The 25,889-nt window shown below is 48.2% G+C and overlaps 3 protein-coding genes across 3 annotated transcripts in view; 2 read left to right on the top strand and 1 right to left on the bottom strand.

Moving 5' to 3' along the window:
* The first annotated feature begins 134 nt into the window (after positions 1 to 134).
* Positions 135 to 10,162, top strand: srpk1b (SRSF protein kinase 1b). Its single transcript, XM_068742100.1, has 16 exons — positions 135 to 147; positions 962 to 1,016; positions 5,347 to 5,474; positions 5,679 to 5,787; positions 5,936 to 6,023; positions 6,105 to 6,192; positions 6,687 to 6,793; positions 7,165 to 7,330; positions 7,701 to 7,726; positions 7,816 to 8,038; positions 8,422 to 8,808; positions 8,929 to 9,023; positions 9,114 to 9,221; positions 9,289 to 9,358; positions 9,442 to 9,534; positions 9,850 to 10,162. Exons 1-16 carry the CDS (start codon positions 135 to 137, stop codon positions 10,032 to 10,034), a joined length of 1,941 nt encoding a protein of 646 aa, XP_068598201.1. The 3' UTR covers positions 10,035 to 10,162.
* Positions 10,163 to 11,614: 1,452 nt separating this feature from the next.
* On the bottom strand, positions 11,615 to 13,298 carry lhfpl5a (LHFPL tetraspan subfamily member 5a). The gene is made up of 3 exons (XM_068741982.1): positions 12,893 to 13,298; positions 11,766 to 12,030; positions 11,615 to 11,714 (listed from the first exon to the last, which is right to left on the bottom strand). The coding sequence occupies exons 1-3, from the start codon at positions 13,293 to 13,295 to the stop codon at positions 11,615 to 11,617; spliced, it is 768 nt and encodes a 255-aa protein (XP_068598083.1). The 5' UTR covers positions 13,296 to 13,298.
* Positions 13,299 to 17,354: 4,056 nt separating this feature from the next.
* Positions 17,355 to 25,889, top strand: part of kif21b (kinesin family member 21B) — a 30,478-nt gene continuing 21,943 nt past the window's right edge. The window contains exon 1 of the mRNA XM_068742196.1: positions 17,355 to 17,395. Coding sequence (XP_068598297.1) covers positions 17,355 to 17,395 — 41 coding nt within the window. The remainder of the gene's footprint in view (positions 17,396 to 25,889) is intronic.

Below are 25,889 nucleotides of genomic sequence, written 5' to 3'. Positions count from 1 at the left end.
ACATACGTGTATGAGGTGTCGACAGTTCACACGCGTCGCCCCCTACAGCTCGGCTCTGTTATCTTGCTCTCATCACGCACCAATTTCCAACTGTCCCTGAACGCAACAAATCTCCCGACTGGTGGGTTATCAGCATGGAAAGAAAAGGTACCGTGAAAACTTTCACGTTCTTTTTGCACGTTAGTGTTGAAATGCAGCCTCCTCCCCCCTAAACGGTTCGCGATGAGGGGCTTACCGGGATTTCCGCACCTGTAACAAAACACGTCGATTGAAGTAACTAAAACGAGACCATGCGCCCTGCGTTAACGTGTGCTAGCTCTAGCATCGGGTTAGCATCGGATACGAATGTGCGCCAAACGTTTAATCGAAGTTAGAGCAAAACAACAACAACCATGTCGCTCGATTCATACGCAGACCGGCCAGGGCTCGGTGCGGTTCCCTCCATAGAACGTTTGTTAGCAGCCAATTGCTAACGCTTCTATAGACCGCTTGTTAGCAGCTAATTGCTAACGCTTCTATAGAACGCTTGTTAGCAGCTAATTGCTAACGCTTCTATACAACGCTTGTTAGCAGCTAATTGCTAACGCTTCTATAGACCGCTTGTTAGCCGCTAGTTGCTAACGCTTCTATAGAACGCTTGTTAGCAGCTAATTGCTAACGCTTCTATGGAACGCTTGTTAGCAGCTAATTGCTAACGCTTCTATAGACCGCTTGTTAGCAGCTAATTGCTAACGCTTCTATAGACCGCTTGTTAGCAGCTAATTGCTAACGCTTCTCCGGTGAGACGCGCTCAGGCCGGTGCACGTCGTTCGTCGGAGGCTGAGCATCCAGCTAAACCGCCTGTTTTACTGCCTGCTTTCTTTGACCGTGTACTCTTATCCCATTAGCACAACACACCAGATAGGTGTCTGAGCGCGTGCACGCTGCTACATTAGCTGCTTTTCTGTTCTCTGCTTTTTAGTTCTCGCAATACAAGCACGGAAGAAGAGGGCAAAACCCAGGAAGCAGTACAAGAAGTAAGTTGTAACGCGCCGCCTCTTCTGATTATTCCGGCTTTCTTTGGTAACTAGGCTCGGCAGAGGTTTCCCTTCAGCGCGTTCATTTGTCTCCTCTAAATGAGCATTTAGTGGAAGCATCTTAAGAACTCAGACTACATAGGGGGGGGGGGGGCGATGGGTGACATGGTGCATAAATCACCATCTCTGGTGAGTTCCAGACTTCCTCTGGCATTAACGTCAGCACAAAAACAGTGCATGAGGAGGGATCTCCATGGAAGCGTGCGCGTGTGAGACGCAGGCACTATCCGGGGACGCGGGCACAGGAATGATGGGCACGTGGAGGACTTGTGGTTCTGAAGTAGATCTCAGTGCCGATTGGCCCGATCATTTTCCTCTCGGGAATTTGTCATGATTTAATTTCTCATCACAATTAATTTTCGGACAAATAATTGCAATGAAAGGTGGAATTCTGATTATTTTATCCCACCATTGTAGCATCGCTGCAACTTTAAAAACAAGTCTTTTATTTCCACGGTCACATTTATCTCATAAATGAGATTTATAAATCTCATCTCAAGGTTCAGTCGCAGTGAATTAATGACCTTTTCAAATTCTGTGGCTTTTGCAAGGTGATCATGGAACCATGGGAGGAGGAGCTTTGTGGTTTGAAGCCCTCAACGGGGGCAGCTCTATTCTCATTTGGTTTGAAGCCCTCAACGGGGGCGGCTCTATTCTCATTTGGTTTGAAGCCCTCAACGGGGGCGGCTCTATTCTCATTTGGTTTGAAGCCCTCAACGGGGGCAGCTCTGTTCTCATTTGGTTTGAAGCCCTCAACGGGGGCGGCTCTATTCTCATTTGGTTTGGAGCCCTCAACGGGGGCGGCTCTATTCTCATTTGGTTTGAAGCCCTCAACGGGGGCGGCTCTATTCTCATTTGGTTTGAAGCCCTCAACGGGGGCGGCTCTATTCTCATTTGGTTTGAAGCCCTCAACGGGGGCGGCTCTATTCTCATTTGGTTTGAAGCCCTCAACGGGGGCGGCTCTATTCTCATTTGGTTTGAAGCCCTCAACGGGGGCGGCTCTATTCTCATTTGGTTTGAAGCCCTCAACGGGGGCGGCTCTATTCTCATTTGGTTTGAAGCCCTCAACGGGGGCGGCTCTATTCTCATTTGGTTTGAAGCCCTCAACGGGGGCGGCTCTATTCTCATTTGGTTTGAAGCCCTCAACGGGGGCGGCTCTATTCTCATTTGGTTTGAAGCCCTCAACGGGGGCGGCTCTATTCTCATTTGGTTTGAAGCCCTCAACGGGGGCGGCTCTATTCTCATTTGGTTTGGAGCCCTCAACGGGGGCAGCTCTATTCTCATTTGGTTTGGAGCCCTCAACGGGGGCAGCTCTATTCTCATTTGGTTTGAAGCCCTCAACGGGGGCAGCTCTATTCTCATTTGGTTTGAAGCCCTCAACGGGGGCAGCTCTATTCTCATTTGGTTTGAAGCCCTCAACGGGGGCAGCTCTATTCTCATTTGGTTTGAAGCCCTCAACGGGGGCAGCTCTATTCTCATTTGGTTTGAAGCCCTCAACGGGGGCAGCTCTATTCTCATTTGGTTTGAAGCCCTCAACGGGGGCAGCTCTATTCTCATTTGGTTTGAAGCCCTCAACGGGGGCAGCTCTATTCTCATTTGGTTTGAAGCCCTCAACGGGGGCAGCTCTATTCTCATTTGGTTTGAAGCCCTCAACAGGGGCAGCTCTATTGCCATTGATGCTCTTGCGTCTCGCCTCCTTGCCTTCCTGCCGTCTTGCTCTCTTTCGACGCGTCGCCCTCGTGGGATGCGGCTCTAATCAGACGTGGTTCAGAATGGCTGCATTTTCTGCTGTATTAGGAGCCCGCTGGTCATTAGTGACATCATATTAGTGACATCATATTAGTGACATCATATTAGTGACGTATTGGTGACGTATCTGATGCGCTGCAGTTGTAGAGTAAAGATTTCACATCAAAAGGAGGAGATTCTTGCAGGAGTTAATGTTTGGGATTCTGTGTTTTATATAATGATATATTTAATTTAATTATTATTATTGTCCCTTACCTGCAATGCAGTGCAGGGCTGCATCACCCAATCATCTTCAAGCTGTCGGGGAAGGAGGTGGGGCTAAAGACAGCCGGCAGCCAAGGAGAGTTCTGGGTCAGAGAGAGAGGGAGAGGGAGAGAGAGAGAGAGAGAGAGACAGAAAAAGCGAGTGCAGCGGTGCCTCGTTCTCCTGGACGCTGCTCGCAGCAGAGCACCGACATCCTTCTCTCCGTTCTGCTCTTCGTCGCCCTCTTCCTCTCTACGCTACTTTTCGTCCTTCTCTCCGTTCTGCTCTTCGTCGCCCTCTTCCCCTCTACGCTACTTTTCGTCCTTCTCTCCGTTCTGCTCTTCGTCGCCCTCTTCCCCTCTACGCTACTTTTCGTCCTTCTCTCCGTTCTGCTCTTCGTCGCCCTCTTCCTCTCTACGCTACTTTTCGTCCTTCTCTCCGTTCTGCTCTTCGTCGCCCTCTTCCTCTCTACGCTACTTTTTGTCCTTCTCTCCGTTCTGCTCTTCGTCGCCCTCTTCCTCTCTACGCTACTTTTCGTCCTTCTCTCCGTTCTGCTCTTCGTCGCCCTCTTCCTCGCTACGCTACTTTTCATCCTCTCCGTTCTGCTCTTCGTCGCCCTCTTCCTCTCTACGCTACTTTTCGTCCTTCTCTCCGTTCTGCTCTTCGTCGCCCTCTTCCTCTCTACGCTACTTTTCGTCCTTCTCTCCGTTCTGCTCTTCGTCGCCCTCTTCCTCTCTACGCTACTTTTCATCCTTCTCTCCGTTCTGCTCTTCGTCGCCCTCTTCCTCTGTACGCTACTTTTCGTCCTTCTCTCCGTTCTGCTCTTCGTCGCCCTCTTCCTCTCTACGCTACTTTTCATCGCTCCGTTCTGCTCTTCGTCGCCCTCTTCCTCTCTACGCTACTTTTCGTCCTTCTCTCCGTTCTGCTCTTCGTCGCCCTCTTCCTCTCTACGCTACTTTTCGTCCTTCTCTCCGTTCTGCTCTTTGTCGCCCTCTTCCTCTCTACGCTACTTTTCGTCCTTCTCTCCGTTCTGCTCTTGAACGGTGGATGGAACGAGAGGACCTTTTTAAACATCTGCACTCCCTTCTGTCTCTCCTCCGTCGCGTCCCATGGGCATCCGAGCGTCGTGCAGGTAGGAGCCGAGCGACGCCCGGCGGTTGGAGGCTGCCTCCAGACGCCTCCGGCTGTTAAAAGTCCTTAAGAGTCCCGGGCGGTGCTCATATTCAGAGGACAATGGACTAGCTCTGCCAAACTAGCCACAGTTGGAGAAAAATGCTTGCATGCTCAATTTGGAAAAGCGCTTTGTTGCTTTGCGGGCGGGCTGGTGGCGTGCTGCCCAAGCGGTCCAGGAGGCTGTTTTTTGGAGGCTTGGTGTGAAGGAACATGATTTTGCTTGAGAGGGGAACCAACCCGGAGGCTGATGGCAGTTCTTGATAATGAAACTTAATAGCTGGGAATAGAACAGCGGCTCGTCTCACAACAAAACTCTGATAGTTGCCCATCAAATTGTGTCTCAGGCAAATGTGATGCTGCGAGCTCATCTCCAGGCAGCTTGTGTCGTTAGCAGCCTTGTTGGAACTGAATGGTACGCTCCGTGTTTGCTCCGATTCCTCGTCTTCATTACCGATTCTTCATTCTTTCCACAGCAGGTACCGAGTTGTGCTCAGTATTATACAGTCTAAAATATGATATGCTGAGGTATCACTTATGAGGTTTTAAATATGTCAATGTTGACTGAAAGATGCTTTGACGATACTCATTTTAAAAGGGTTATTTTATTTTATTTTTGAAACAAACGGTCTTTTGTGGACACAGTTCTGTAAAGTAGCGTCGTCGACGAGTAATGGACTGTCCTGTTTCTCATATCTGACATTTTACAATAATGGATTTGACATTTGAATTGAAATTTGAAATTTAAACCCCTCAAGACATCATTACAAAACATGAATAAAAAAAAAACGTGTTTGATCCAGTTTGTTGAGTTATGAAATATATTTGTATTGGAAGAAATATATCCTTTGTTTTTGGATTTTTACTGCCATATTATTTTTCAAAGACATCTAGCGCTGAAGTTTCCTAAACCTGAGCTTCTAGTCTTCTGAGGTTCCTGACACATCCACAGTCGACAAGGTCACGCTGGACCGAGACTCAACTCTGACCTGACTGACTGTCGGTGCGTCGGTGACCTCAGAAGGGTCGTTGTAAGGACGAGAGAGTTGGTCACTGGTCTTTTATTTCTTGTCTTCCTTACGCCCCTCTCTCTGTTTCCTTTTCTCAGACCGGAGCCGCATGGTTGTGCGGTTGACTCTCAGCACGGCCAAACAAACTCTCCGCTCCCGGAGCAGGAGGAAGAGATCCTGGGCTCTGATGATGACGAGCAGGAGGATCCCAACGACTACTGCAGGGGTGAGACGTCTTCCTCTCTCCTCGGATATCAGGCCTGTGTGGCTGTTCAAGTTATAAAACAGCCGGTAGTAGTTTTGTCGTAGCTTACGAATCATACACGTTACGACACCGGGGGAAACATAAATCGGGTTTGACCTGAATAATTTTGAAGCGCAATAATAAAAACATAAAACTGGGCTTGTCTGCTTCTTCTTTTTTGGCCAGGTGGATATCACAACGTGAAGATTGGAGATCTCTTCAGCGGTAGATACCACGTGATCCGTAAACTGGGCTGGGGACACTTCTCCACTGTGTGGCTGGCCTGGGACATCCAGTACGGTGAAATTACACATTTAGTGACGCACACTTTCTGGGTCTGTTACAGACGCTAAGGAGTGCTATGTGTTTTAATTTCGACATGTTTGAAGAGGAATTCACGCCTTTGTGAGGATTTAAGTCGCAGATTTCGTTTGTGTTTTTAGGGAGAAGCGCTTTGTGGCCATGAAAGTTGTAAAAAGTGCTGAACATTACACCGAGACGGCTCTGGATGAGATCAAGCTGCTCAAATCTGTAAGTCTCTCCTTCACAATATAGATACTGATGCTTCCTCCAAGGCCCACAGCTGCCACACCGTCTGCCTGTGCGTTGCAGGTGAGAAACACGGACCCCAGTGACCCCAGCAGAGAGAAGGTGGTGCAGCTTCTAGACGACTTCAAGGTTTCTGGCGTAAATGGGACTCGTATCCTCTCTCGAGAAAGAGGCGTTGCAGTATCTGGGAAACGAGGCTTCGTGTCTTTCCTCAGCTCCACCTCTTTACTTATTTTTAGAGCAGCTGAGAGGTGGGTGGAATCGAGCAAGGCAAAGACGACGAGGGCTGGAGCCACCCCCCCACATTGAGCTTTACAATGACTCTGCAGTGACCGTTGGTTGACGCCACGGATTCTATTTATGGCATGAGATTGTTGCTCTCTGTGTGATGGCTTTGCAGATTCTGCATCAATTGTAAAATGTTCAACTGAGTAAGATTGCATCACCCTCAGAGTAAACCGTCATTTTATTTCCTGCATCCTCGTTGTGCTTGAACGTCAAGTTTGGCTACTTTTATGGATTTGCTTGTCTCGGCCAGATTAACTGAGAAGATGCATTTTTTTTACCCGGCCAGATTAAAGCTCTGCTCGGGTCCAATCAAGCGATGCTTTGTTGAGTTTCCTCCTTGACGCTTTATCTCTTCAGACATTTGCATGGTATTTGAGGTGCTGGGATATCACCTGCTAAAGTGGATCATCAAGTCCAACTATCAAGGCCTGCCTCTGCCCTGCGTTAAAAGCATCATACAGCAGGTATCGTTCAGATGCATTAACAAGAACGGAATCTTTGGATGTTGGTTATTCGGTTTGTCACTTCTTTCCATCACTTGTTTACACGTCAGCATTATTCTGTGTTACAGAGCTTCTGTGTGCGTGTGTGTGTGTGTGTGTGTGAAAGAAAAGAGCGCTAAACCCCTCCCGGGTGATTAAACGTGTCACCGACTTTCCATCTGCGCCATATTTTTATGCACGCTTTGAAGTTTGAATAGATTTAAATGTCCAGAGTCTTTGAATCCTGACGCATCACACCGTTCTTGAATCTCAGTCGAGATGCGAAACTCAAAACCAAACAAACATTCACCTCAAATTGTAATCGTGTCGCCCTTGACTTTTCCCCACTGCAGGTATTGCAGGGTTTAAACTACCTCCACACCAAGTGTAAGATCATTCACACAGACATCAAACCAGAGAACATCCTGCTGACCGTGAACGAGCCCTACATCAGGAAAATGGCTGCTGAAGCAACGCAGTGGCAGAAGACTGGCGTCGCTCCTCCCTCGGGCTCTGCAGGTTTGAACCCTAAGCATAGATTCGGTGCTTTGACTGGCTGAAGACGGACCCAGATATCGAGTCGTTTCTCAATGAATTATTACCGATTGCTTGTTCATGGCGAGCTTGTGCCTCCGATCCACAACTGTCTGCAGAAACACGAAGCATGCAGCGGTTTCTAATAAAAGGAGCGCGGCGTGACTCGCCGGTATGAGTCACGCCTTGCTTTGTTATGCAAATGACCAGCTTGCTCAGAGGAATGTGTGACTCCTATGAGCCGGGTGGCGCTTCAGAGACTGTCCATTAGTACATCCTGGTGTGAACTGCCTGAACAGCGTCCTAATTATAGGTGGGCAGAGGCTGTCCCTCTAATGTGTCCTTTCTCCTACAGTGAGTACAGCCCCAGCGCCCAAACCGGTAAGTCAAGTGTTTGTCTCGTCACCAGATCATAGACATTAGGACAAAACGGATTTAAAGTGGAGTCACTGCCTATTCTCGTTTTCAAGATGGCCAAAATGTCAAAGAACAAAAAGAAGAAGATTAAGAAGAAGCAAAGGAAGCAAGCAGAGATGCTGGAGAAGAGGATCCAGGAGATGGAGGGAGGAGTAGCGCCGGGCGGCGGAGAAGAGGAAGACGACGACGAGACGGTGACGACAACGGAGACCACAGAGGACACGGGTTCTACAGCCTCGCTGTCCATGTCTGCACCGCTGAGAGACGTCGTCACAGGTGAAGGGCTGGACTGGGCTGAGGAATTGTTTCAGTAAAGTGATTTTAATAGATGAATAGATCCCGTGTGGCGACGCGTGAAAAAGCGTTTACAACAATAAGTAACATTTGTGCGTACAGAATACAGTAATACCTCGACATAAGAGTATAATCCGTTCCTGCACCGAGCTCGTAACTCAAAGTCGAGGTGGAGAATGCCTGAACTGATCGAGTGAAGCGCGCCAACACCTTGAAGTTGCTTGTATCTCAAATTTGTGCTCGTGTGTCGGGGCAATATTTGGCTCCCAGGTTTGTTCGTGTCTCGGGGCCCTCGAGGTATTCGAGGTATTACTGCAATATTCTTGAATAACATCGCTGGCTAAAACACACTCTCCTCTCCACAGATGTGGCTCCTGGTGAGCAGACCCCGCTGACACCGGAGGAGAACGAACAGAACGAGAATGCTGCTGTGGGTGAAAACGGCATGGATGTGAACTGCAACGAGCACGCCTCCGCGACGGAGCAGGAGGAGCAGGAGGAGCAGGAGGAGCAGGAGGAGCAGGAGGTGCAGGAGGAGCAGGAGGTGCAGCAGCAGGACCAACAAAATGCAAACCGACCAGAGAGCTGCAAGGACACCAAAGAAGAGCATCACGTCTGTAACGGCTCAGCCAACCAGCAGCAGCTACCGGACCCCCCCAGCCCAGACTCTGTCAACATGGAGCTGAAGGAGGAAGAGATGGACACCGGGGGCGTGACCAAGAGAGACGATGAAGAGGAGGTTGGCCAGAATGGTTAGCTACGTTGAATCTTCCATGGCAAACCCAGAGTAATGTAAATACTAGATACTACAATCGCTTGTTTGTCTAACTCCTATTTGTTCCCGTTCTTGTTTTGCCTCCTCTCTTTAGTAGGAGCATCAGACGGTTTGCTAATAAACCCCCTGGACTCTGTAAACGCTCAGAAGCTGCAGGTGAAGATTGCAGACTTGGGCAACGCCTGCTGGGTGGTGCGTGAAGTTTACCTGTGTTTAAATTCTGATCTAATAAAGAAACAACGGCTGCATTTAATCGGTAGTTTTTGTTCCCTTTTCCTGCAGCACAAACATTTTACAGATGACATCCAGACCCGGCAGTATCGCTCCCTCGAGGTGCTGATGGGATCCGGCTACAGCACTCCGGCAGATATCTGGAGCACCGCCTGCATGGTGAGACACACGACCCCTGACCCTGGAACCCGGCTCACCTCACTCACGCGTGTTGGCTTTTCCTCAGGCCTTTGAGCTCGCCACTGGAGATTACCTGTTTGAACCCCACTCTGGAGAGGACTACACCCGAGATGAAGGTGAGTGCGTGCCCCCACCCCCCACCCCACCCCCACTGGTCGCTGTAACAGCTGAGTTTGTGTGTTTCTCTGATTCCCCACAGATCACTTGGCGCTGATCATCGAGCTGCTGGGTAAAATTCCTCGGAAGCTCGTCTTGGCAGGCAAATACTCAAAGGAGTTCTTCACCAAGAAAGGTAAACATTCTCGCTGCCTGCAGCTCGTCAGCGCTCAGATACTTGGTGCGAAAGTCACAGAACCTGCTGCCGTAATTAAATCAGGCTTTACAAATCTTAGCCTTCAACATCCATCCATCCATTTTCTGCAGTCGCTTATCCGCCTCGCGGGTCACGGGTGTGCTGGAGCCTATCCCAGTCAGAGGCCAGGTACACCCCGGACGAGGCGCCAGCTCATCGCGGCGACTCTAAAACAGACATGATTTTACAGGCTGCATAATGTGCAACACCGTAATGCATGCTAAGTTATATCTTAGTTATATCGTCTTCTCTCAGGTGAACTGCGTCACATCACCAAGCTGAAGCCGTGGGCTTTGTTTGGCGTGCTGGTCGATAAGTACGAGTGGTCCAAAGACGAGGCGCACAGCTTCAGTAGTTTCCTGCAGCCCATGCTGGACCTGGTGCCCGAAAGGAGAGCCACGGCGGCCCAGTGCCTGTCCCACCCGTGGCTCACCTCCTAGAAGCACACTTCCACCTTCCATGCTGTTAAAGGAAGAATTCGGTTTGGGGATTCTGGGCGTGAAAAGATTCAGTAACGAACGCTGCAGCTGCACTGCGCCTGCATCCACCCGCAATAAGACTGTACGGAAATGAGATGGGGGGGGGGGGTAATGAGGGATGTGCTGTGTGTCTGTCCGGACTGGATTTCACTGGCAATGGAAGGAACTTGGTCTTCTCCCTGTGTCTTTTTTTAAACTGGCTGCTGCGTAGGACTTATCGACTCTTTTCTCCTCCTCTGGCTCCTCCCCTGCGTTGCATCATTCTCATAGCTTTAGATAGTGGACGTAAACTGCTCTACGAATGCAGAGGAAGGTAGAATGTTACCAGAAATCTATTACTGTTCAGGTAGTTACTGAGACAAATCTGTCTCGCTTGCCGTCATCGCTGCGCCAGCTTTTATACCAATGGCTGCCAAATGTGTGCAAAATGCTTTAGAATTACTCGCAATGCTATTCAAAGGGGCGCTAAAGGATAGACGCTGTTAAATTTACAACAAAAGGGATATGCAGAGAGGACATAGACGTCATACATTTTAATTTTGTGCACTAGCTCTGGATGGATTATTGTTTTTAGTTTCAGTGTTTCATGTCTTTAATAAAACAAACACTTAGCAGTTTAATTTGTAAGAAACCTTCAGATTCCTCGACTTCATGCACGACTCTGCAGAACAGCTGGATCCTCTTTCTGCTCAGAGAGGCTTAATGCAGCACATTAATAGTTATCAGACGACGCGTCTTGTGAACAGAGCACCAGCGCAGGCTTTAGTTTAACGGATGAGATGACAATGAAGGGGGGGGGGGATGTTCAACTGATTAATGCTAAACGCTTCATTGTAAATGCACAGGGGGTGCTGGACTTGAAAATAACAGATGGTATAATAAACGTGCCGTAATAATGCTCCGAATCCCTTGATGGCCGTTTTACTTGTTTTTCTACAAATCTCTTTCTGTCCATGTTCTCCTTTTCTGATTTCAATATTTGTTTCCTGTAAGTAATTAGAATAAACATTTTTCCAAAGCCCACTAATTGACTGGTTTCCTTAAAACCCACAAACTATTTATTTACACGTCATTTGTCTTTTTCCACTTTTGCGGGATTGGCCAGAGTTTTCTGTTCCCGTCTTTGGCAACACTTTCCAGCTCTTCCTGGGAATCCTGAAATGTTCCCCGGACAGATGAGTCCGTAACCCCCCCAATCACGATCTGGGTTCACCACTGAGTGTCGTGTGCTCGTATTCATTCATCAGGACATCCAGAAGGAAAGATAACCGATAATGGGACGATTTCCAACCTAAATGCTCTGAAATAATACATGAATACTGCAATAGGCGAGTTTATTTTTGTTTTACTTCGTTATCATTTCTGATAGATCTCTCAAAGTCCCAACGGACTTCTGTATTCATTGAAATGAAGCACCCTACAGAAACCTGCAGCTGTTCAACGCCTCGCTTTAGTAGCAACTTAACTTTTCTAGGGCTCCTCCGAGTAAACTGATAATGAGCCGTCAGTGTTTTTAACCACAAATCGGGTTGAGATGGTAATTACACCCCGACCGTCCTGAACCAATGAACCCGCGTGATCCGTCGGGTCAGCGCGGCTCCTCCTGAAGTCCTGCGTCTCCTCCCGTTGCCTAGGCGCTGTCTGCAGAAGAGAGGAACACGGGAAGAGCTAGAACTGAGAACTAACCCTAACCCTGTGTTGCTAGCACCCCCCCCCGTACCTTTCCCCTCCACCTGGAAGTCTTCAGGCAGCAGCTTGTCCTGCCTGCTGCCCAGGCTGAACGCCACCATGGAGAGGACGAGGGAGTCCATGATGCTAATGATGGCCAGGATGTAGGCCCAGCGCACGGTGCAGTTTCCCAGGGTGTATTTGTCGGTGCGCTGGCCGCACATTCGCTTCACCTCATCCGAGTCCCAGCCGTCAGGATAGATCATGCAGCCGATCACCATGCATGTGCCTGGGGGGGAGGGGGGCAGGATGAGACATTCTGGAAGCCTTTAGAACTCTGTGATACGGGTGTCGTGGAGGGTTCCACTGTCGCCTCGCATCTACCACCGGATCCGGATCCACCTCGACACAAAGTCTCACAAAAACACCCTTTAAGGTTAAAAAAAAAGAAAATCCATTTACGGTGGTCCTCTCCAAAATTGAACATAAGTCTGTTCTACTGACCCCCCCCCCCCCCCCCCATTAGCACGCGAGTTGCTTAGCAACCCCAGAGCATCTCTACTCCACTAAGATTAAGGCCTCATCCATTATTGACTCTGCAGACAGACAGCTGGCCGTGTGAAATATCAGGTGAGCTGAAACATTAGTGCACAAACACGCACCTCACTTTCACTGTCCGAGCCTCACTACCTCACTTTCACTGTCTGAGCCTCACTTTCACTCTCCGAGCCTCACTTTCACTATCCGAGCCTCACTTTCACTCTCCGAGCCTCACTACCTCACTTTCACTGTCCGAGCCTCACTACCTCACTTTCACTGTCCGAGCCTCACTTTCACTATCCGAGCCTCACTTTCACTGTCTGAGCCTCACTTTCACTATCCGAGCCTCACTTTCACTCTCCGAGCCTCACTTTCACTGTCTGAGCCTCACTTCCTCACTTTCACTGTCTGAGCCTCACTTTCACTCTCCGAGCCTCACTACCTCACTTTCACTGTCTGAGCCTCACTTCCTCACTTTCACTACACAAACTACACAAATAGGCCCAGCGGGGCCTTCTTAACCTACTGAGTGTGCCTGATCACGCTAACATGAATGGGGGTATAATAAGCCCCCGGGCCGGAGCCACTCTACACCCCCCCCTGGAGCTCACTGGAGGCCAGCTGCATCCACGCGCAGATCTTGTAGACGCTCCCCGCGTTGCAGAAGAAGAAGAGGCTGAAGCAGACGATGCTGCCCACCACCAGCAGCATGGACACCCCCACGAAGAACATGGCCGTCTTGAAGGCGCCGGACGGGATGGAGCCGAAGTCCAGCGCGCTCCCTCTGCAGGTGAGCTCGGAGGTGAGCGCGTTCCCGATGCAGTAGTGGAAGAGGCCGAAGTAGCCGGCCTGGGGGGTGTTCACGCTGTCCCCGATCCAGTAGGGCTGGATGAAGACCACCACGGTGATCACCGCGAAGGTGATGGTGAAGGCCGTCCACAGGACGCCCACGGCGCGCGCGTTGCGCACGTAGTTGGTGTGGTAGATTCTGGCTGCCTCCTGAGCCGGGAGCATGACGAGGATGGGCAAGAGGCGAGGTTCGAATCTCTAGTGCGTGGAAACCGGTCCGTGGGCATCCTTCACACGAGTCGCCATAGTTAATGTGAGCAAGGCGTCTCTGTAATGCAGAAGCCGCTGCGTGTGCGTGTGCGTGTGCGTGGGGGGGCTGCGGCCGCAGATGATGAATGATTAATGGTGAAGGGATCTGATCCATCCGAGGCTGTTCTCCTTTCACTGCTTTGGTTCTTCCTCCTATTTTAAAAACAAACACCTATTTTGTTTCTGACTCACGTTTTTGTCTCCTCATCATGATGATCGTATTAACCCCCCCCCCCCCCCCCCCCTTCTTGACCTCCCGTGGGGGTTGGCAGGCAGCCCACTCTTCATCATGCTGTTCACACCGTCCGTGGATCGGCTGGATCCGAATCAGCTGATTTTAAAAGTCTTAATAAATAAAAAATGGTTTAAACTGACCTTGAAGGCAATGAAAATGTACCATAAAGACGAACACTAGATGGAGCTAGAGAGCTTCAGATGGACGATTGATGTCATTATTTTGCATTATTTTCATTATTATACAAACCCTCAGCTGATTGTACAATATCTTCATTGTACATGATGATTGATTATCCCTGGAACGTGCCTGTGCTCTTTATCCGATTGGCTGCTGTCGTGGGTTTGAGCACACACGCGTGTATCTGAGTGTGTGTCACTGTCGATGCAGCCGTGTGAATGCATTTGGGTTTATTAAGTGATACCGACCCAGGCTGCTCGTAATCAAGTTATTCGGGGGCAGCAATTCAATTATCTGACACAGAATGGAAAGTGTGTGTCTCTGATGCATCAACCAGGATGACTCATAACGGGGGGGGGGGGAGGTACACCGTAGATATGTCGCCAGTTCATTGCAGGGCCACATACAGAAAGACACACATTCACACCCATGATCCGTTTAGAGTGATACATTCTCCAAAATTATGCAACATACAAACTCTGCATAGAAGGCCCCAGGTGGAATTGAACCAAGGACCTTTTTTTGCTACAAGGCAACAGCGCTACCCTTTGTGCCACCATGCTGCCGTCGACTGAAACCCAGTACAATAAAATGCATGAGTTGTCCACACCTGGAGAACTTTACTTTGCTTACCATTATCTGTTGTAATCCTGCTAAAGTAAATGTAAGCTGAGTTTAGTGAAAGAGTGAGTAACAGAATGGAGGCTCGGGGAGGGGAGCGTCGAACAGTCACTGCTTGACTTCCTCCTTTCATTTGACATGCACAAACGAACACCGGCACACTGGCCTCATGCCCTGTGATGCAGCAGTAACTCAGTCGCTGCGTCTGTGGAACACCCGGAGGCTGCAGCACCATCGGACATCCTCCAGCATTCACCCGAGGAAGGAAGCATCCGAGCCTGGTCCCAAACGGAGCAGAGTGTGGAACACCCGGAGGCTGCAGCACCATCGGACATCCTCCAGCATTCACCCGAGGAAGCATCCGAGCCTGGTCCCAAACGGAGCAGAGTGTGGAACACCCGGAGGCTGCAGCACCATCGGACATCCTCCAGCATTCACCCGAGGAAGCATCCGAGCCTGGTCCCAAACGGAACAGAGTGTGGAACACCCGGAGGCTGCAGCACCATCGGACATCCTCCAGCATTCACCCGAGGAAGGAAGCATCCGAGCCTGGTCCCAAACGGAGCAGAGTGTGGAACACCCGGAGGGTGCAGCACCATCGGACATCCTCCAGCATTCACCCGAGGAAGCATCCGAGCCTGGTCCCAAACGGAGCAGAGTGTGGAACACCCGGAGGCTGCAGCACCATCGGACATCCTCCAGCATTCACCCGAGGAAGCATCCGAGCCTGGTCCCAAACGGAGCAGCGTGTGGGTCACCCGTTCCCTGGGGAACGGAGCTGTAATCTAGGTCTGCTCTAAACGGGATCGTGCTCATGACTCATCACTGATCACGCGTGTTGCATCCTTCCGTGACTGTGATCTGTGTGTGAATGCATGTATCATCTATGGACAAAGTAGTGCTTTTATTATGCTAATATGCATTGTGATGGGAGATTTTATGTGATCTGTGAATCACCTCTTTTTACGTACGCCACTAAATCGTCGAGTGTGTGTTTGTGTAAAGAATGGGGGGGGGGGGGGGGGGGATTAGTCTAAGGAGCTTCAGACCAAAATATAGAGAATGCTACTGAGGGATTATAAATGCATCAAAGACGAGGGAATGTGTGAAGATGCAGTTTATTCCTCGTCCTCATCCTCCCTCTTGCTATTTTGGGACTATTTGACTGAAGGAGTGAAACAGAATGTGGCGGTGAAAGAGAATGCTAATCATTCACACGAAACCTTTTACATTGTTTTGCTTAATTTGAAGCAAAAAGGCTAATATGTAGGTTTATATACATCATAGTGTGTGTGGTGGCAAAAATATGAATAAAAATGATGAATAAGAAATAAAAAGCAAGAATGAGGAAATGTATTAAATGAGCTAAGAAATAAAGGTCAATGCGTGACAGTCTTATAAAAAAAGAACAGTGTGTTTTTTATTTTAACATGGACTGGAGTGATATCAGAATGGAAGCTTTGGCCAACGGTTCAATAACACGCATGTAATAATAAAACGGACATCCTGGAGCCCATATATGGCGTAGCACTCGATGATCATGTCTTGTTGGATAATCCACCCTGTATGATTATGGCTAAACTCTGATAAAGGATTTCCCCTTTTGAGGTCAGCAGGAGAGGGAAATGAGCAGAAGGTAACTTCCCATTCAGAGCAGAACAAATCATCTCCAGTCGCTGCAGCAACGTCATCACCGCTGCATGAGGCTCGACCTTTGACCTCAAGGTGATTGAGGCGGTGGAAACAATCTCCCTCTGTTTATTGCGTTTTCACGAGCCTCACAAATCGCCGCTGGCAGTCCGTGTGGTGGGCGGGCCCGAAAGGCCCGTGGAGCACTCTGATTGGTCTGTTACGTTCCGTGAAGGCGGGGGAAGTCCTGAATTCGCCGAACCACGTGTCAATCGAACGCGATTATGCGGCTTTCACGTCCACCTTGTGTTCACGAGGAACCAATGATATAACAGTAAACTAGAATTAGTTCAAACCAACGCTGGTTAAAATGTCATATTTAAAACATATATAATATATGAAAGTTTCCGTATTGAGCTTTGATTTCACTTGTGACAATTCTTTTTTTTTCTTTTAGCTGCAGCTACTTTAAAAATTAATAGTTAAGATATGCGATTTGATAATCTAAAATGAAATTCCGTAAACATCATATATTATATACTGTACTTCAGTATCTCTGACATGACTGCTTGTTCTGTTTGCATGTTAATATGCAAGTAAAATCTCACATATTTTAATGTACTGCTTTTCATTCAAATGTATATTTGTAACAATACTTAAGTGTTGTTAAGCAAAATATCTGAAAGTTTCCTCCAGTGCAACTCTGCATAATAACGATCCGGTCCATGTTTCACTGTGGTGTGTGCAGCAACGGAGGAAATGGCACTAAAACATGAAAGGCTAGAGCGCAGGTGACAAGAACATCAAAGAAATACATTGCATGAAACTCGACCAATGACTGACACCATGAATGATGTCACGTTCAAGCACAAATGCAGACAAGAACAAAAAGAGGGGGGGGGGGAATCACCTCCCCAAAGTTTAATAGTTTCCGACTGCCCCTGAAGGCACCATTACCCCCTCTGGTTTACGGTCAGCGCAGCGCGTCTCTGGAGGAGCGGTGCGTTCAGGGGAGAGGAGCAGGATGTAGCGGCTGAGAGAGAGAGAGGGAGAGAGAGAGGGGGGGGGGAGAGAGAGAGGGAGAGAGAGAGAGGGGGAGAGAGAGAGAGAGAGAGAAACGGGGTGAACTTTGCCATGTGACAAACACCGGGGGTCCAGGAATGACAGCCACCGCGGAGGGGAAGAACACGGCAGGAGGCGTCCGGACGACGCGTCTCATCGCCGGCAGCTCTCGCTGAACCGAGACGCTCCTCACGCACGGAAAATAGCCGAAATCCTCCACATCCGACCGGCGGACCTTGAAGGCGACCATGGCGAGTGTGGGCGACTGCTCCGTGAAGGTTGCGCTGAGGTAAGAGCCTGCAAGCCGGTCCGGTGGAGAGCAGAGCAGAGCAGAGCATTCTGCCTAAAAGAGGTGAAAATACCACGTTATATATATATATATAATGAGATGCATCCTAACCCTACACCGCGTTATATATATATATATATAATGAGATGCATCCTAACCCTACACCGCGTTATATATATATATATAATGAGATGCATCCTAACCCTACACCGCGTTATATATATATATATAATGAGATGCACCCTAACCCTACACCGCGTTATATATATATATATAATGAGATGCATCCTAACCCTACACCGCGTTATATATATATATATATATATAATGAGATGCATCCTAACCCTACACCGCGTTATATATATATATATATATAATGAGATGCATCCTAACCCTACACCGCGTTATATATATATATATATAATGAGATGCATCCTAACCCTACACCGCGTTATATATATATATATATATATAATGAGATGCATCCTAACCCTACACCGCGTTATATATATATATAATGAGATGCATCCTAACCCTACACCGCATTATATATATATATATAATGAGATGCATCCTAACCCTACACCGCGTTATATATTATATATATATATATATATATATAATGAGATGCATCCTAACCCTACACCGCGTTATATATATATATAATGAGATGCATCCTAACCCTACACCGCGTTATATATATATATAATGAGATGCATCCTAACCCTACACCGCGTTATATATTATATATATATATATATATATATATAATGAGATGCATCCTAACCCTACACCGCGTTATATGTATATATATAATGAGATGCATCCTGCACGCATTTCATCCTCTTTTACTCTCGCCTCTCTCTTTGCTTATTGAGAAACACGACATATTAATTAAAGAGCCACAGAGCAGAGCATTTAACCACGTGGGTTAGTGTTAGGGTTTCTCTGCCTCCTGCACCACGTTATCTCCATATATTTATCTTTTAATGTCTGTGGGTTTAAGTTCTGCTGCAGCAACGTGTGCGTTTAACATTGATGACGCGACAAGGACAGGTAAAGGGCGGAGAGGGGGCGTGTCTCTCCAAACCATGTTCCCTTCTCTTATTCTTCCGACCATTCTCACCTCATCCTATCGGTGTCCACTAATTCTTTATGTGCCCTTTCTTGTTTTTAACCAGCAGATTTTGAACGCAGAGGATTGTGTTGTTGTGTTTGTCTCTTAAATCGAGACGCTCTCCGTCAGCGCTGAGCCGTTCGCTCTGCCTCGTAAGAAATGCCGGCAAAGCTCGGACAGAAGAAGCTTCTGGGTCCGTTTCAGGATGTAAAGCAGCCGATCGATTGTGTGCGTAAGGAATAAATGCTGATTTGACGGGATTCATATGAACGTGCATGCGCTGGCACTGGGCGCCGTGTGTGTGTGTGTGTGTGTGTGTGTGTGGCTGTCCGGGGCTGATGCTTGTGGAGTTTAGGTGGCGTTCTGTCCTTTAGTTCGTCCCAGACGGTCACAGCAGCTGATGAATCCCGATTGGTTGAGAAAGTGAGCATTGATAGTATAAATGGGGATCAATAAACCTCCGCAGTCCTTTGATTAAAAGAGGGAATAAATCTCCGCCGTCCTTCGATTAAAAGAGGGATCCATGCGTCTTCTCATTGTGTGAGAAAGTAAGAATGAAATATATCGCCCCTCTGAGGGCCAGCCGCCATGATTGAACTCAGTGGGGGTTGAGAATGGCGAGGCGGCCCATGCAGTGGAGCAGCCTTGATGTGCCCCCCCCCCAGCCCATCCCTCTCCAGGGGAGGCTTCAGAGTCATTTGTCAATCAGCTGCTGAGTGAATCTCTTTTGTTCTTGTTCACAGCCCCGACTGTAACAGGAAGTGGGCTGGGTGGCGCCGGCGAGGACAGGAAGGAGAAAAAAGACAGCTGGTTGCTCGACTGAAATCGATTTACGCCTCGGAGGCCCTTTGACAGATCATGACTGAGATGTTTCTGTAGACTGCAGACAACACATCTCTGTCCGAGCGTTAATGAGGTGATGCAGCACTGATATGATGAGTAGTCGGTGAAGTACGTGTACAAATACACATCGGCAGATACACGCAGGTACAAATATGAAGTGAAGTGTGCCACACCTCAACTACTTTGCCTCTTGTTTTAAAGGAAAACAAATTATTATAACGCGGTATTTTCTTCATCGTGAAATCCATGAAGTCTGCGCTGGTTAAACTTCCTGCTGTTTTACTGAGGATCAAATATTATAATGACGGCACCTTTTTGAAATGAGTTTCATTAGCCTGAGCTTGATGCTGTAATTACACGGCGACGCTGGTGGCCACGGCTTCAGTGTGTGCGTTCACAAGGCTGGTGGGTGCCACCAAGAGTGTTAGTGTGCTGAACAGGAAATGGGAAGCCCACAAATAAATACACGGAGGAGAATAACTTCCTGCTGCCGAAGCGACGCTTTTCCCAGTGACTGATTCGTCCCTGAGAAAGTCGAACTCTGATAAGAGAGGATGGCGTTTAATGCAGAGCCTTAGGCAAACCGCATACAGCTCAAGACTGTGTGTGTGTGTGTGTGTGTGTGTGTGTGTGTGCATGTGCGCGTTTGGATATCAGCAGGGCTGACATGAAGACAGACACAAACAAACACACAGTCTGAGTCGCCTGCATTTCCTGATTGTCTGCAGTAACTTCCCCAAACAAAGTCCATGTAACTGGTGCCATGACCTACGATCCTGCATCCAGGCTCGACTGGCTGTGGGCACGCACTCACACAGGCACTCACACTCACACACACACACACACACTTAAGGTAATGGTTCAGCATTGCAGTCGAGCTAAACGAGGTACATAAATTGCGACTCCCACTAAGTGGCTGTTGCTAAATTACATCTGACGAGGCGGTTCCTTCTTCCTGCAGCTGCATTCACTTACGGGGTACGGCTAGTCCAGGGGTGGGCAAACCTTTTGGCTCGCGGGCCACAATAGGCTCTAAAATTTGACAGAGGGGCCGGACCAAGAACAGATGGATGGAGTATTTGTGTGAGCTAATATAAATGACACATGAAAGCTATTGCATTAAAGGATTTGGCCTTTTACAGGCAGCATTACAGGGAAAAGGTCAAATGAATGAGGTTTAATTATAATACAATTATATTTAATGATATAATTTGGACAAGTTCGGCGGGCCGGATTAAAAAGACCAACGGGCCGCATATGGCCCCCGGGCCTGGGTTTGCCCATGTCTGGGCTAGTCTGATGCAAACGGGCTATAAGAGTCCTACATTTCCTCATCACTTCATCTCACTAATCCCTCTTTCTACTGAGCATTCCTGGCTGCGTTTTCTGTTTTTGCGTCGGTACCTCGGCTGGTCTGGGCCCATCACGGACAGCCGGCTACTGAAGCGGTTCATGTTATTGTCATGTAGTTCTTCTGTGGAGCAGAGAGTAGAGACGTGGATGGTGAGGCCCACCTGCACCGCCCCATCTGAGCGTGCACAGGCTAATTCAGCTTCCGTTTTGGATCCGACGCGAGAGTTATTTGCATATTGATCTCTCGGTCCTGCTGTCTCTGCAGCTCTTACTCGTTTCAGACGCTTATCTAACGGCAAAGTGCTAACTCAGCCTCCACACGCGTGTATAAATAGACACACACACAAATCTGTTTAGTGCACTTGTGATCTTCGACCTTGTGGCTCGACGCTTGATGCTCTCCTCACCGCATTCACGTCTCGCTTCTATCTGTGTCTTATTCAATTTCCCTTTGGAAAAAAGACTCGAGGAACTGTCAAGGGATAAATGAGTTCAATGTGGCATATGAAAACAAACACACACACAGTAATTGTGTGTGTGTGTGTGTGTGTGTGTGACTGGGGTGTTTTGACGTCATGACGCAGGACATTTTGGCTTGAAGGTGATTTGAGCTCAGCTGAGTATAAAGGATTATCATTTTCCCCTCTGTGGTTGTTCATTAATGTGATCAACCAGTTGAAAGACCTACACGGAGGCATAGACAAGTGCCAAAGCCAGAAGCACGGCGTGAACAAACCACCGGCCTCTACGCAGCACGGGCGGCGTGGCGTTTGACTCAGGACGAGGCGCCTCGCAGCTGATGGCAGTTTAAAGGGCAGCTATAAAAAGGGCATGTTTTTTTTGTTGGACTTACTTCCTGTGTTGGCTACCAGTCTCGCCTGTTTACTGTCTGTGTTAATTGTGTCCCCCCCCCCCCCCCCTTTAAAGCATCCAGAGTGGGAAATAGTGGCTGTGTTTTTTGTGAGCGCGTTGTCACCCTGCAGTTTGTAGGAGTCAAAGGGCTCCGAAGGATTCTTACACTTGGGCTCAACACTTTACCTCAGCGCCATTCTCCTCCCAACACACGCACACACACACGCACACACACACACACACACACACACACACACAAACATTTGCTGCACGTTTGCTGGTCATTTGCGGGTGAAAGGTGAACGTTTGCCTTTGCTGATGTGTCACTGCTGAGGTGGTTTCCGGCGATCTGGCCCCACCCTAGAGACGAGCAGCAGGAAACGTGACGGGGCGCTGCGCCCCAGCTGCTGGCCCGCAGCTCGTCCTCCTCGTGCCGGTCCGCTGATCACATTTTCTTTTGTTGTTGTTTCACCTCAAGCTTATCGGACCTAACAGTTCTACGTGACTATCTTTTTCCCACCTAAGCACGAAACACTCCTCCGGCGTAGAATTGCTTGGCATTGTGTGTGACCAAGGATAATGCATCGTAGTGAGGCCCAAACGGTAGCACAATGCCTCTGAAGACGTGCCTGGTGACAGCTGTACCACAGACACGATGGGGGGGGTGCACGTTCCGATCATTGTGACGAAGGCGTGTTTTGCAGTTCGATGGTGCTTTTGGGATGGCCTGATTCTGTCTGCTGGGAGTTGTGCAACGGTCTGTGGGTAAGCTTCTCCCTGTTAAGCCATCGGCACCTCGAACGGCATGCTGCAGTTGCAGAATGACTTCCTCCATCGGTCTTTCCTGTTCACTTCCTGCTTTGTGAGCTGCTGATGAGCACATTCAGTTCAGGCTGAAACCTCAGGCAGATGAGAAGCTGAGAGAAAATGGATTTAAAATGAATCCTTCAGGCCAGTGAAAACTGGCCTGTCGTCTAAATGAGAGAATAATATCACATCCCAGTTCATAAAAACACATTTTGCTGCTTTTCTGCTACAAACATGATCCAGCTCTTGACTAAGAAATTAAAAAAAAGAGAAAAGAATTGATCCGGGATGTGCCGATTACGAAACGACATTTCAAACTTCCCTCTAAATGCTCATCATCCTTTAACTCTCTGTTGCCCCAGTTTATCTGGACCACGAGAAAAACAAAGGGAAGAAATCTGAGCCCAAATCCCCACACTGTCCTCCTCTTATTTACCCACTCACACACATGCATAAATGCACACACAGACGTGTATTTATCCGAGTTCATCCGTTTGAATTCAAGTAAGGAATGAAAGGCTCTTCAGTCTGAGCATTTGCATTTTTCCGTTATCGAGGTCTCACCGTGTGCCAGCGGGAGCTTTGCTTCTAAGCGTTCCCAGCAACAATCGTTCACGCTGTTGAACACGCAAACGTATTTGTTTTGCAGACTGAACTGCCAGCACAGAAAATAATCCCCAATATTCTGCATTTCTTTTTGTAATTTGTGTTGGAGTTAAAGATGCATTTCTGTGATCTGCATATTGGTGTTGATGTAATTGTAGTCACTGAGAAAACACAGTGTGTGTGTGTGTGTGTGTGTGTGTGTGTGTGTGTGTGTAGGAGGGGTGAGGTGTAGCAGAGGCCTTATAAACAGAGTACTCTTCATTGCGTATGGACAGAGAACACAGTGTGAATGAGTCTGATGTCACTGCAGGTCTTTGTGCTTGTGCTGAGTTTACACACACACGCACGCACACACACACAAGACATGCTGAGCAAGGGCAGAGAGTGGTCTTTGTTTTATAAACTTAACTCCCTTGTCTGAAAAGAGCAATGCTTCCTGCAATTCATGGCAACAAATACAAAGAAATGCAATAACGGCTTTCTATTTCTATGTTAAACACAGTTTGCATGATAAATTCAAAGTGCACGTGCTAAACTGTTTCATGGTGCAAGTGCACGCTCCCAGTGTTCCTACCAAAAGATCATTTTTATATAGATGATTAGATGTACTTGGACTGAAAGCATCCGGTATCCATTGACAACAACACATGTTCCTGGAATGGCCACGACCGTTTGAAGTTAATTTGACATCAATAGATATTTTGGTTTTGGCTCGCACCTTGTCAAGACTGCCTGCCAGGAGGACGTAGGAAAAGAAGCTAATTTGAGTCTTTTACAAGCTTCCACCTCCCCCCATGAAACAGACAGAACAGATGAGGCGGGGGGGGATAGTGAGGATTGACCCAGAATCGGCTCCAATGAAGCACACTGATGTAAAAGTGGGAGATGCTCATCTGACATTGGGCAATAGCGACTCGTCTTTGGTGGTGGGACGTTTTCTTTTCTTCCTAGTTACTGGAGATGATTCGTTATGTGGATTGAGAATGATGCACATTGTCAGGCTAGATGAAAGCTTTGGGAACATGGGTATGTGTTTTCGGTTGGAGAGGCCTGAGGCGGTCCCACTTCGTTCACAGCTGATGTTCATCCCTTTGTCTGTTCAGCATTCCACACAAGACGTTGTTACAATAAAAAATTTCTTTTTGAGAACCATTTGTCAATACAGGACACATGTTGTTTTTTTAATGTTTATTTATTTATTACTTCAAGTTAAATAAAGGGGGAAAAGGCCTGAGGCCACAGTGGTGCATAGAAACACCTTGGATTTGTCAGTTAATTGATATTTTCTAGAACAGCCTTTTCCAGAAAATGTAGGACAACTCTCTGCTTCAAGTCTGGATCATTAATGAAAAACAGTCAGTGAATCCAGAAGATGCGAGTCCTGCCTGCCCTGGTCGCCGGTCACCAGGCTACTGCTCCAGGCTACAGGCCGGCCATTCTGTAGGGCTGTCTAATAGATACGCTTACTATCCTCTGGAAGGAGAGGATTTGTGGGGACTGGATCTGTGATCGGCCACTTCCTACTTTATGGTGTAGTTTATAACCGGTAGAGCTTTCATTGACTTCATGTCTCCTTCTCAGTCTCCTGTCACCAGTACTGAAATCCGCCGTGTGACGGGGGGGCAGGCGTTGATAAGTCTGTTTTTACTGGCAACAGAAGGTGAGGGAAGCTACAACAAAGACGGAGGTGTGAAGAGAGGAACAAAAACGACGGTGAAAGAGGCAGAGCAAACCTCGATCGATTCGGAACCGCGATGAATGGAAACGGGGACACAGCCACTGGTTCTGTCCACTGGTTCTGTCCACTGGTTCTGGGCCAGAGGAGAGACTGCAGTCCTCCAGAACACTCACAGCTCAAGAGAATACGATTGACCCTGTGGGGCGTGTGTGTGTGTGTGTGTGTGTGTGTGTGTGCATCGTGTCTTTGTTGAGCATTTACATTAGGGAAATGAGCTCTTTGGCTATCACTGGCCTATTCATCGAAGGTTGAGTGAGCATGAACACACACACTCACACACACACACAGACACACACAGACACGCACAGAGCCGATGCGCTCCTCCTCTCCTCTGGATCCATTTTATGGTCATAATTGGTTTAAGCAGCGCTCCTTTGGGATGTTTGTTTTTTAGACACAATAACCTCAGTGTCAAGGTCACCTCCAGGAATAAAAGGGGCTCATCTGCCCGCAAGCTGCTTTCTGTGCCGCCCTGTCGGGGTTAATGTGCTGCCGTTGCGTTGCTCTAATGTCTTTAGTTTCCCTCGGACAGACGGTCTTCAGTGATCCCTCGAGGCTTGGACACGCGGCCCCCGCAGCGCTGCTGTTTGCATCATTGTTGGTGTTTGCAGTGGTGGGTGCAGTTGTGAATGCGTGCTTGAGAAGGAACCATGTGTGAAGAGAAGATAGTGAAGTATGTTGTTGTACTGAATGTGTTCAGTGCTTCCAGAGATGCTTTTCTTGGTGTTCTGCCCCCTTCCCCTCCAGCAGCTGGATGTAGTTTTCTGAGTGTGTGTCTTTGTTGCAGCATCCCAAAGGGAGTCTGTCTCGGTGTGCGGGGCAGCGGGGGAGTTGCTTCTCATCCCCTGATGAGTGTACTCGGGGGGGGGGGGGGGGGGGGATGAATATTGGGTTTATTAGTAAAGTGGACATTATTATCTCAGTGCAGCAGATTTTAAGGTTTGTTTTTTGTGACCACTGCTGTGACCACCTGCTCACTTTACATATATTTTGTGTTGTTGGTGTTTGTACCTTTTTTTTTTCAGTTTTAATTTCACTTTGAAAATGTACGTTTGTTACAGAAGCTGCTGATGTCCCCTAAAATGTGAACATTGTAAATCTATTTTTAAAGTCCAAGGTGGAAACACCAGCAACATATCATTTATGTAAGTCACTGAAAACGGCATCTGGTGTATCTT

The sequence above is a fragment of the Brachionichthys hirsutus genome, chromosome 8 (genome assembly GCF_040956055.1).
Source record: "Brachionichthys hirsutus isolate HB-005 chromosome 8, CSIRO-AGI_Bhir_v1, whole genome shotgun sequence".
Lineage (NCBI taxonomy): Eukaryota > Metazoa > Chordata > Actinopteri > Lophiiformes > Brachionichthyidae > Brachionichthys > Brachionichthys hirsutus.
This window is presented reverse-complemented; position numbering and strand designations above follow the sequence as displayed.

Excerpts from the sequence above, each read along its gene's own strand:
- srpk1b (XM_068742100.1), top strand. Across the intron at positions 6,794-7,164 it reads TTAAAAGCATCATACAGCAG|GTATTGCAGGGTTTAAACTA; the intron begins GTATCGTTCAGA and ends TCCCCACTGCAG. Across the intron at positions 7,727-7,815 it reads CAGCCCCAGCGCCCAAACCG|ATGGCCAAAATGTCAAAGAA; the intron begins GTAAGTCAAGTG and ends CTCGTTTTCAAG.
- lhfpl5a (XM_068741982.1), bottom strand. The coding sequence starts at position 13,295 with ATGCTCCCGGCTCAGGAGGCAGCCAGAATCTACCACACCAACTACGTG. Across the intron at positions 12,031-12,892 it reads GTGGATGCAGCTGGCCTCCA|GCACATGCATGGTGATCGGC; the intron begins GTGAGCTCCAGG and ends CCTCCCCCCCAG. Across the intron at positions 11,715-11,765 it reads GGGGGTGCTAGCAACACAGG|ACAGCGCCTAGGCAACGGGA; the intron begins GTTAGGGTTAGT and ends TCTCTTCTGCAG.